The sequence below is a fragment of the Myotis lucifugus genome, unplaced genomic scaffold, assembly GCF_000147115.1.
Source record: "Myotis lucifugus unplaced genomic scaffold, Myoluc2.0 scaffold_208, whole genome shotgun sequence".
NCBI classification, from domain to species: domain Eukaryota; kingdom Metazoa; phylum Chordata; class Mammalia; order Chiroptera; family Vespertilionidae; genus Myotis; species Myotis lucifugus.
The window spans coordinates 488,773-501,092 of NW_005871256.1; the positions used below are offsets into that span (position 1 = coordinate 488,773).

Consider the following 12,320-nt stretch of genomic DNA (forward strand, 5'->3'; position numbering starts at 1 on the left):
TAAAGCTCAACAGGGGTTCACCAGGTGGAGAAGAGAGGCAGGGGAGGGGAAAGCACTGAGAGGATGTTTGAAACAGCTTGGTGTGGGGCGTTTGGGGGTGGGGGTGGGGTGAGTTTTAAGATCTACAAAGGCCTTGCCCAGCACGGCTCAGTGGTTGAGCGTGGACCTATGAACCAGGTCACACTTGGGTTCCCGGACAGGACACATGCCTGGATCGTGGGCTGGATCCCCAATGTGGGGCGTGCAGGAGGCAGCTGGTCAATGATTCTCTCTCACCATTGATGTTTCTATCTCTCTCTCTCCCTCTCCCTTCCTCTCTGAAATTATATATATATATATAAATTTACAAAGGCCTTGAACACCAAATTTAGGCGAGGTACCCATAGAAGAGATCTGAGCGGGTGAGGACCACACGATTTTTGTTTTGAAGATGCCCCTCTGCTACAGGGTAAGGTGGCTGGAAGGGGATGGACACCAGGCTCAGCCACGGGCGGCCCAGCAGCTGTACCTTTGTGCCCCAAACGCCGCGCCAGACCTAAGCCAGGCCGCGGGTGGGAGTGTAGGGTGAAGGGAGAGTCTAGGCTAGGACGTACGCAGTTCTAGGCACCGGACAGCTGGGAGGACCCCCTCTGGGGCGGAGCTCGGGGCAGCACGTGACGCCCGGGGAACCACCTTTACTGTGGGCAGTCCTTCCGCTCACCCGCGTTTTCAGGGGTCACCACTTCGACACCCAACACCTGGCCCCTTTTCCGCGGTGCTCAGGGCATCCGTTCTCTTCCCCGCGTCCCTCCATGCTCCTCCTGCCGGGTGTGGTGGGGGGAGATAAGCAGCGAAGGAGGCCTCTGCCCGCCCTAAAGATGGCGACCCGCCGCGCTCAGCCCGGGTGGGGGCGGGGTCCGGGCGGCCGGCCTCACTGGGCGAGGCGCTGACGGAAGGGGCGTCTCTCGAGGGAACTTTTCGACCTTCCTGGGAGGGGCATCTAAGGGGAGGGGCGTGGCCCCGTCTAAATTCCGGCAGCGGATTGGTCTCTCGGCGGGTGGGCGGGGCGTCCGCGGTACCCCACCCCGCCCTCTGCGAACCGGAAGTGTCTCTCGCTCCTTCCAGCTGGTTGTCATTTCACTCGGCTCGGTCCTGAGGAGAAGGACTCAGCCGCGGCTGCGGGACCCGAGCACCGGGAGGCGGCGGCGGCGGCGGCGGCGGCGCCCGCGGCGACAGCAGAGGAGGAAGAAGGAGAGAAGAAGAAGAGCCAGGCGGAGGCCGCCACGACGACAGCGGGCACTGCGGACCGGGGTAAAGCGACGCTGGCGGCGGCGGCGGCGGCGGCGACGACGGCGGCGGCCCAGCAACCGTGAGGAGAAACAAAAGCCTTCTAAATTATAGTTAAAAAAAAACAAAAAACCTTGGGGGAAAAAGAGCGAGAGCGCGCCACGGGGGGAAGGCCCTGCTCTCTTAACGCCACTAGCGGGGTTTTCCTTGCTTCCCTCCCTGCGGAGAATCGAACTGAGAGAACCGAACAAACCGCCCCGGGGTCCCATGAGGGAGCCACACCGCGGAGCCGCCGCGAGGGGAAGAGGCCGAGCCCGCAGGACCGTCCAGGTCGCCCCCGCGGTCCCCGCGCCCCCGGGCCGCCGGCTCGCCCTCGTGCGGTCTCGCTAGTCCCTGCCGATCGCGACCCCCGCGGAGGGAGGAACGGGTGTTGCCAGCCCCTTTCATGGGGGAGAGGAAGCCGGGGGGGAGCCCAGGAACAGCGACCGCAGCGAGACCCGCACCCACAGCCTCCGGGACAGCCCCCGAGGCCCAAGCTGCACCCCGCGGAGGAGCAGGCACGGGACCGGGAACGGCAGACACCTCCCTGCGGTCACCTTCCCAGTAGTCGATGCTGACCTCCTCGCCCGCAACCAGGAATTCACCGCCGCCCCAGATACCCTAATATAATCTATCTATCTATATATAAATATATAATATATAATGTTCTTAAATTATTCCCGATTTTTTTAACCAAGCTGCCAAGAAAAGAACGTATTCTCTCCCCCTCCCCCCACCCTTTTAGCCCTATTCTAATTTTTATGTGAGTGAATCTAAACTGCTGAGGAAGACCATATGTGATTGTTAAATTATATATATATACACATATACATATATATATTTTTTACTCCGCGCAATGCTTATTCTTCTACATCCATAGATGCTTGAGAAGCTGTGTTTTTGTCATTCATGTAACACATTTTCCTTTGGAAAAAAAGAAAGCGCCTATTTTACTAACCAAAGACTTGGTTTTTACCCTCTTCGTTTTTATTCCCTCCTAGAAAGAAGCCCCATTTTGGATGAAATTTGGGTGTTTTTTTTTTTTAGTGTGTTTTTCTTTTCAGAGACCAGAATTCCAAATCAGAGCTATTTAGGGTGATAAGCTGCAATCTTTGAGCTAGCTATTAATAAGACATTTCAAACAAACAAATATTTTGGGTAGAGGATACAAAGGCGTGAAACATCAGGTTGTCGTGTTTTTTTAGTTTTTTAATTTTTTGTTTTTTTTATTATTGTAAGATTCTGCTCCTAAAAAATAATAAATGGGGGATTACGGGTTTGGAGTGCTAGTGCAAAGCAATACTGGGAATAAATCTGCTTTTCCAGTCCGATTCCACCCGCATCTGCAGCCTCCACACCATCACCAAAATGCCACCCCCAGCCCTGCTGCTTTTATAAATAATAACACAGCTGCCAATGGCAGCAGTGCCGGCTCAGCCTGGCTCTTCCCTGCTCCGGCTGCCCACAACATCCAGGATGAGATCTTGGGGTCAGAAAAAGCCAAAAGTCAGCAACAGGAGCAGCAAGACCCCCTGGAAAAGCAGCAGCTCTCCCCCAGCCCCGGTCAGGAAGCTGGAATACTGCCTGACACGGAGAAGGCGAAATCGGAAGATAATCAAGGGGACACTTCTTCAGAAAATGGCAATGGGAAGGAGAAGATCAGAATCGAGTCACCCGTGTTGACAGGGTTTGATTATCAAGAAGCTGCGGGGCTCGGTGCTTCCACCCAGCCCCTGACGTCCAGCGCCTCGTCTCTGACTGGCTTCAGTAACTGGTCAGCGGCCATCGCGCCCTCCTCCTCTACAATCATCAACGAAGATGCCAGTTTCTTTCACCAGGGAGGGGTCCCCGCTGCTTCGGCTAATAACGGTGCTCTGTTGTTTCAGAATTTCCCCCATCATGTCAGCCCTGGCTTCGGAGGCAGCTTCTCCCCGCAGATCGGGCCTCTGTCCCAGCACCACCCTCATCATCCTCACTTCCAGCATCATCACAGCCAGCATCAGCAGCAAAGGAGGTCTCCTGCCAGTCCCCACCCCCCACCTTTCACACATAGAAATGCTGCTTTTAACCAGCTGCCTCACTTGGCGAATAATCTTAACAAGCCCCCCTCTCCATGGAGCAGCTACCAGAGCCCCTCTCCTACACCCTCTTCTTCCTGGAGCCCGGGCGGTGGCGGATATGGTGGCTGGGGAGGTTCCCAAGGCCGCGATCACCGCCGAGGGCTGAACGGAGGAATAACGCCCCTGAACTCCATCTCGCCTTTGAAGAAAAATTTTGCAAGCAATCATATTCAGCTCCAGAAGTACGCTCGCCCCAGCTCTGCCTTTGCTCCTAAGTCCTGGATGGAAGACAGCTTGAACAGGGCTGACAACATTTTTCCTTTTCCGGTAAGATTGCGTTCCACTAACAGATAAAGATGAATAAGGAAATGGCCTGGTGTAGTATCCAACTAAGACAGTTTGAATTGTCCATGTTCCTATCGGAGCTCTTCTTAGAATATGAGTTACCAGACGTTATTTTGGTAGGAGAGGAGTGTAACTTGGAACAAAATGTTCAGCTGTTTCTTGGGTAAATGTCTCATTGCAATCTTCCCATAGGTAATTGTATGACTTGGCATCATTAATACCAGGTAGCTAGCTAGTGATGTCGTAATTATTAACTGTAATACCTTTCTAGCCTGACAAGAGAATCAGGGTTGGTTTTTCCCTACTTATTTATGTAAAGTACATAATGTAGAGATACCTTTTGCTGTGGAAACTGCTGAGCATTTTCTACCCATATGCAGTAACTATATAACCAAAAAAAAAATTCCTTTTTCTCCACTGGAAGGTACCAAGTCACTGAAAACCAACCCTTAAATTGTAGTTTTCTCACGCTTACATTTTATACCTGGAACCTCTCTGAACCATGCGGTGTGAACAGTCTGAACTCATTAATTTCCTTTGAAACCTCCGCAGTTTCTGGCCTGCCTTGTATCAGCAAGGACTGCTAGAGAAATGATCTAAGTGTTTTCTTCATGCTCATTTATTTGTGAATACTATGAAACTGTAGATCGCAGAGTGACTCTTTTATGATGCCTTTCACCCATTTGTTTATTTTCCAATGTTAACACTAGGGGTGTAGTTAATTAAACCATGCCTAAAAATAGATCCAGGCCAGGATCACTTGTCTGTCTGCCACCAGTGTATCCTTATTCTGCAAGGCTCACATTGTTTGATGTTTCTGAATTAATGAGCAGCCTATCTAGCTGATAGATATGAGATAAGGGGAATTTCATAGTTAATTGAACATCAGATGCCCCACTGAATTTGTATATTTTGGGGGTATGATCATTTATGTGTTCAGGAAATTTATATGAGATAATAAACTAACATTTAATCAGTCCTCACAACCCCACAAGGTAAGTTCAATTATTATCCCATTTTACAGATGAAAAAATTGAGTATCAGAAAGTTATAACATTCTTAAGAGCACACAGCTCATAAGAGTACAAACTCTAGGTTAAAAAAAACAAGGATTAAAAATATATCTGTATATATACATGCTTATACATACACATGTGCTGTAGGATTATTTTAGATCTCTTTCTGCAATGGCTAAAACAGATTACGTGAAGAATTATCTGTTTTAATTAATAGTTTACTTAGTGGTGGGGGATGTTTGCTAAGAAAACACTGTGTCATTCCAAGGAATGAAATATGCCCTCTCTAAGGATTCAGGTGTAATGGTTAGAATGTATCATAAAATATTTGGTTAAATTTAGTTTTAGATTCTTTAAAAATAATTTTTTGCCTAAGGATCAAAAAGCTCTATTGGCTTCTGTTTTTAGAAAGGAATTTTACTCAAACCAAAGGGAGCAATTATTGTGTTTCAGTGGTCAGGTAAAAGGCCATTAAGACATTGACAATCTCATGAAGTCTAGTTTTAAAAAGTTACTTTTGACATTCCTTTGAACATAAATTTAAGGGAAATTTAATGCAAAGGTAACTGCTATGAGTTACTCATATATTATTGCTAATTTAAAAAAATCTAAGGTGGCATTTTATACATTTTAACTGGATTAAGATTGGCTCAGAATTGAATATTGAATACACTATTCTTTTTTATTTTGCTACTATACACTAATGGAATGACTCATGGTTTATTGTCCATTCTCAGTTTACTAACTTTGATAAAGGTTTGCTTTGGGAAAAGTAAAAATTTCAGAAAATGAATAAACTACATGTGTGCACATAAATAATATTTTTATGGAGCTAATGGAATGTGTTTAACAAGTGAAATCTTTTCCATCAGATGGTTTCTATTAAGTTGGTTTCTGAAATAAGAAAATAGGCTAGGATTGTTACTAAAATATATTGTTAGAAACTAACTCATCCCTTGGAATTGTTGTCTGTTATGCTGAGGGTGGGAAAAAGGAGTCAATATACCTGGCTCAAATGTGGTAGGATTAGAAAGTAAATTGCTCATTTCTCCTCACCATCCCCACAGTTTTTTAGAGAGATTGAGGAGAGAGTGTGTAAGAGAGCAGGAGAGCACGCACACACACACACACACACGCATGAGTATGCAGGCGCTAGCATTGCGCTAGCATTGGGATGATTTGAAAGTCACAATAAAAATAAGTGATTTGAAAAAAAATCTTTATAACAAGAAATTCCTAATTGGGTTTTGAAAATATCATAACAAGTTAGTAAACTGACTGCTGTGGTGCTTACTGGAATGAATGTAGTTCTGTGTGTTTGTTTTAACAAGAATTCTTCTGAATTAATTATTTGGCACAAAAAATAGTTTCGAATTGATATGAATTAGATAAATTTGATATGAAAACACTTGAAGGGACATTTGACTGGGAGCCAGGAGACCTATGTTGTGGTCTTAGCCCTATCAGTCGGTATCATAGCATCGGGGGCACTCAGTTTCTTTATAAAATGTGGGGGGTGACTTTCTAAGTTCCTTTTGATCCTAAAGCAAAGCAAGATACTGTGGAATTTACTACCACAATCCACTCTTTAAAAAAAACAACAACACCACTACTCTCTTATTTGAATTTATTTCTTTGAGCACTATTAATTTTAGGAAAGACATTTTATAGATATTAGTAATTCAGTTTCGATTGCTATTCCTTAGATGTAAGAGAGATCTTTAAATTTACCACAAACATTACAGGATAGAGCTACTTTTTAACATTGGTATCCAATCAAAGACTAGCATGGTATTGTTTTTTAAAAGGAAATAACTTACCTGAAATGTAACTAATACTAAACAATGTTTATTTAATTTAAAATTAATCAGAATGGTTTTTATGTTTGTTTAATGCGTTTGAGTACCATATAGTGAATTAAAAACAATGGTAACATTTTTAATGAGGTGGGGTTTTTTTTGGCCAATCTTAACCTTTTCTTTTATCCATGTTTATGGAGCAGGAGCACAGGTTCCAAATATGTGAATAATCTTCCAGATAACTGATATTCCAAAGCATTGTATTTTGGGATATTTTGTATTAAAATTTGTTTCTAAGTTACTTTTGCTTAACTTAAAGTTTTCATTGTGTGAATTCAGATAACATTCCTCAAGTCCAGTTTTCAGATACAACTAAATTTAACATATATTTAATAATAGCTAACATGTCTATGATATTCTAAATGTTTTACATGTATTAACTCATCTAATTCATTCAACAATCATACAAGGTAGAAATTATTATTATTATTATTACTATTCACACATAAAATTTGGCTCTTACCTATTATACTACAGTGCCTCTTCACAAAACCTGATACAGGTGGGAGGGACGGGTTATGGGAAGGAAATGCCTCCCAGAAGCATGTAAGATGAGAGGAATCTTTTTACAGAGAATAATTGATACATGCTGCTCTGAAGCTGATTATAGATAACATTTTGAAAGTAGAAAATAATAGAATATATTTATCAACTTTAAAATGTTAAACTTAGTATTCAAATCAAATATTTTTTTGTTTTTATTACATACTAGAGGCCCGATGCACGAAATTTGTGCAAGAGTAGGCCTTCCTTCCCCCGGCTGCTGGCACCAGCTTCCCTCTGGCACCTGAGACCCAGGCTTTCCTCGCAGCCCCTGCTTCGTCTGGAAGGTCGCCTGGAAGGACATTCGATCTAATTAGCATATTACTCTTTTATTATTATAGATTATTATAGATTACATACCAGGCACTGAAATATAGGTGCTTTTACATATGTTGTCTCACTTCCTATGTGAGGTTTCTCAGCCCGTGAGGTCTGGTTTTATTGTCCCAATTCCAAAATGAAGAAACAGGATCCATATTCATGTGACTACAGACATGATTTGACCTTCACATTAATGGGGGGCGGATCCCCCGCCCCATCCTACAAGCACATCCTGGAATTCTGATGTCCAAACCAAATAGTATGTTGGGGCATCACCAACAATTATATTTGACTATAGGATTTCTTTGGAAGGGTGCCTAGATCATCTGCCCTACACAGAAGTAAAGGGGAATTGTGTAGTATCTATTCTCATACTCTCTTATCTTCAGCTCAGTTATGTTCCCACCTCCATTAGCTAAGAACCAGGAAGTAGGCAGAAAAAATAGGGGGACAAAATCTGTCACAAAGATTGATTGATAGGGAGACATTTTAGGACTTAGAGATTATTTGCTCTTACTACAGACACAGTCACCATGGATTTGTTTTCTTAACCAGGCAAATAATTCATGTCACTTTAATAGTTCTCCTTGGGTTGTCAATTTATTGATCCTTAAAATTATAAATGCCATCTTACATTTTAAAACAGAAAGTGTACTGTGTTGCTTCAGTTCTAAAAGTCATGGTGAATTATTAAATTGTCTAAAGTACAACGTCATTACATTTTTTGTTTTTAATATAGTTTTATGAGGGGTCTTTGACTTTGTATTTATTTATACAAGAAGAGGGGAAACTAATATTTTCACTGTAAGTTCCAGCAAAATTGAGATACTGGAAAAACTTTGGGAAAAGCCTACCAGATCTAATTTTATGTCTTTTTGTAGAAAGCTTTTTAACTAGGTGCAATTGCATTTCTGATGGAATAGAATTTGAGTTGGGTAGAGTTTTTGATTATATTTTGTTGTCTTCAGAGAAGCCATGGAATATGATCAACACATTGTTCCAGCATCTTTCAGGAAAAAACTGTTTATTGCAAGCCTACTGATTGTGTTTTTTGCTAATTGCAACTAGAAAGATGCTACTTACTTAGTTCGTGAATTTATGCTTTTGAAAATAATCCTTATTGGTGTTCATGAGAAAGAAATGAAAGGCAGTCTTAACATTCACATATGTCTACTTTGAATTTTAAAGTCTAAATGTATTTTTCTTAAGACTGTTCTCTATGTTGCTAGAAGGAAAATAAGCTTGAAGATCCACCATCACATTTTTTCAGCACACTATTATTGTACCTTAGTTTTTTGCCCCATCACAGATAACATAACGTGTGTAACGTGTTTCTCTTTAAGGCAGTGAGCCCATAACTTTAGCATTGATCTTAATTTTTCCTGATAAAACTCATTTATATGTAATGGTTCAAAGAAAATTGTTCTTGCAGAAATTGAGGTATATTTTACCATGATAAGTTTATAGCATTATGTAATTTTTTACTTCAAATTTAGTGTTGATTCTCTCATCACATTTTGTATTATTCAAACAGAAAGAGTTCCACTTTCAGGTTTTCAGAAAATTCTTAGTTGATAGAAAGATAAAGGTATTGATTCTATTTTTAATCAGTTTCTAAAGGTGAAACTTGAATAATTACTGAGGAAGGCTATTTTGTGAGTCCAGAAGTGTAGCAGAGTGAAGCACAGGCTCTGGGTCCAGCTGTAAGTTTGACTCTAAACTCTAATTATCTGCGTGACCTTGAGCAAATTGCTCAAATTCAGGAAGACGGTCCTCTCAAGGCAATACCTGACAGCGAAGGCTTACTGTGAGGTCCCTTGAATTTTTTTTTTAATTTAAAGCATAGATCTCTAATATTGAATTAAATTATGAAATTAAAATAATTCCAAATGTAGCTTGGGCATCTGTGAATGGTTCAAACAGTCCTTGGTATTGCTTACTTTTTGCATAGGTTTTACTTCTCAGAGAGCTCTTTTTGGATAAACTAAATGCACCTCAGGACAGATAATATCTTAGCAGAATTACTAAATTTCTTGAAAAGTTTTATAGTTGTATATTCTCTAAACTTTCATTAGCGTCGGTAGCCTGTATCTTTCAGTATTTTGAAAGATTTTACCAAGTTTGTTATTTTAAGAAATTTGAAACATTTGCATATATTACAGAAAATGATATTTTAATGAAGAATTTGTGATTTCTTTTTTTTGCTAAGAGATAGGAAAAGGTACCATAGATTTGAATTGGGTATATTTTAGCTTTTATCCTGGAATTGAGTTTTGGTTTTCATATTTTTATTAATTTATTTATAAAGCACCTGCTATGTTGTGGTCTAAACATAGGACTAGATATCTCATAAAAATTATTTTGATTTGGTTTATTTAATGTATTTTTTATCTGTGCTAATCTTTGATTAATACTGAACAAACATTTTTTTTCTCATTATAAACAAACTAGAGGCCCAATGTGCAAGAGTAGGCCTTCACAGCCTGGCTGCCTTGGCCCTCACAGCCTGGGCTTCGTCCAGAAGGTTGTCCGCTGTTCGGCCATTCGGTCGATTTGCATATTACACTTTTATTATTATAGATCAGCAACTAGCCCAGATAATTTCCTTTTATTTTAATCCATGAGCTGTTTAAAGTAAACTAACATTCAACTTTAGGTATACCAAAAACAATGTATAAATGGCATTTCTAAATATTTTATTAATGGTCCCATTTATAAATATGTACTTGTACAAGCTTCCTTGTACACAGGTGTGCTTATTTAAGTTTGGTGGCAAAGTGGTACCACAAAAGGCAGACTTGAACCTATGGGTAGCAGAGAAACACTCCATCAGCCACTTACAGGTGCTCTCTCATGTTTACAAAGTTTAAAGTCTCAAGCTGAACAAGTGCTTTTCATATTGTAGAGTAATTAGATTGGGAAATTTCTGTTTGCTGAATATTTACCAGACATATCCCAGTCATAATCCCTCAGTATTTTATATTTGAGAGCCATATTTATGTTTAAATATTACATAACATACTTTTAATAATAGTTCTTCCAGTTGTTTTTGAGGATTGCATCAAATGCTGGTCAGTGAAATAGCTGCTGTCTGTAAGAACCTTAGAAAAACAAAACAAAACCCAATATGAGAATGATGCTACTCAGAAAAATCTAATTATAGTATGGAACTCAGATCTTGGTTCCAAATATGGCTCAACCACTAACTAGCTGTGTGATTGAGGGCGACCTGCTCAACCGTCCTGATCTTTCATTTTCTCATTTCTTTTGTCTGGTCTTCTTGCGGATAAAATGAAATATGTCTTGTGTTTAGCTTCCAGAAGATTCTGTTGTTATAAGAAAGCAAATAATCAGAAATATTAATTCAAAATCTTGCAAATAGCACATTTTTTTAAAATGTGAAAAACACTGTATAATGGGTGTGGGGTACAGTGAGCTTAATTTTAAGGAAAAATTTTATAAACAACTATAATTTTTAAAAATAAAGTCACTGTAGTTAAATAATAATGGGAAACAGCCTAGATGATGCCTTCTTTCTGAAAAATTTAGTGACCAACTGTTTTTTTTCCTCTGAGTAAAGTTTCCCCCCATGCCTTTTAAATTTACTATGGAAAATTTTAAGCATATTCAATAGTAGATAAAATAGAGCAAGCCCCTGTGTACATGTCACCTGGCTTCACCAACGATCAGCTCCTGGACAGTCCTCTTCCCTCTGTCTTCCTAACCTTTTCCCTCCCTTTCATGTTATTTTGACGAAGTTCCCAGGTATTGTATCATTTCATTTATAAATCGTTTAGTCTATGCTTCTAAAAGATAAGGAGCTTTTCCCCCCTTAAAAACAAAAATGTTTTTCTTTAGTTATTTTTAAAAGAAAGATAGGAACTAAAGCAAGGCCCATATTTCTGTTGCATCTGCTCAGCCTGTTTCACTACTCAACCTGGTGCTAATCTTTAAGGAAACCACCTTCAGGGCAGAGAAGGATGCTGGTGGTCACATGGCATCACCAAAAAAGAGATCCAGCAGACACACCAAAGCACCAGCCGGTGACCAACAATTTGGGAGGAGCTTGGCCAGTTTTCCTCTCTCAGCCTTCCCTGAGGTTCAGGCTTCTGTGGTCTTGTGCAAGGGTCCCTGGAAGGAGATCAAACAGGACAGTCCTGAGAGCTTTTTGGTTGACTCTCTGTTTTTGTGCTTTAAGAGGAATTTAGAAGTTTGGGGGTCTTTTGCTGGCTTTGGACTACATCAAACCTTTTCATCTCTTGCTCTCTTTTAATCCACAAATGTTTGATGGTTCCAGAGTCCCTGGAAGGGATTGCATGACCAGGCAAGCATGCTCCTTCTCTATATGAAGTGTGAAGTCTGGTGACCTCTCACTTTGTGCCTGAGTGTTGTAAAGTACCTTCTGCTTCGGAGACTCAGGAGAACTAAGGATGGTGGGGTGGGGCTATGAGGACCCAGAGAGGCTGACATTGGGCACAGGCTGCTTTGTGACAATTTCTGTCAAGGCTCATAAAAGAGAAGAGATGACATGGGTTACAAGCCTGTAGGACACAAGCCTCGCTTATGAATAAAGAGTGTGCCTGTGGGTGACTATTCTCTCTGTGACTGTTGACCCTGATCAGGCCAGGCAGACGTGGAGCAGAGGAGCTCTGGCAGCCAGTAGGCAGCGCAATAGAGGAGCGGCCAGAAGGGCGCTCATTACTTCATTTCTTAGGGAGGAATCTTAGTAGTATTTACCTACTTCCTCTAATGACCTCTTGCCCTGAATAACTTATTAGGAAGGATAAGTCATATACTGATATTTTGGGGTTTATAGATTTGGGCTCACTTTGCTGATCTCTATGAAAATGGGCTACAGGAAATATCACAGA

General features: G+C 41.3%; 1 protein-coding gene across 7 annotated transcripts in view; it reads left to right on the forward strand.

The window, feature by feature from the left end:
* The first annotated feature begins 1,102 nt into the window (after positions 1-1,102).
* The window catches only part of CPEB4 (cytoplasmic polyadenylation element binding protein 4), a 55,888-nt gene continuing 44,670 nt past the window's right edge, over positions 1,103-12,320 (forward strand). For 5 of the 7 annotated variants that reach the window (XM_006097664.3, XM_006097665.3, XM_006097666.3 and 2 more), the window contains exon 1: positions 1,104-3,692. In XM_006097664.3, the coding sequence (XP_006097726.1) occupies positions 2,568-3,692 (1,125 nt within the window). In that variant the 5' untranslated portion in view covers positions 1,104-2,567. Of the gene's footprint in view, positions 3,693-12,320 lie in introns of all 7 variants that reach the window. The other 2 variants (XM_023761442.1, XR_002831408.1) reach the window with 2 other exon arrangements.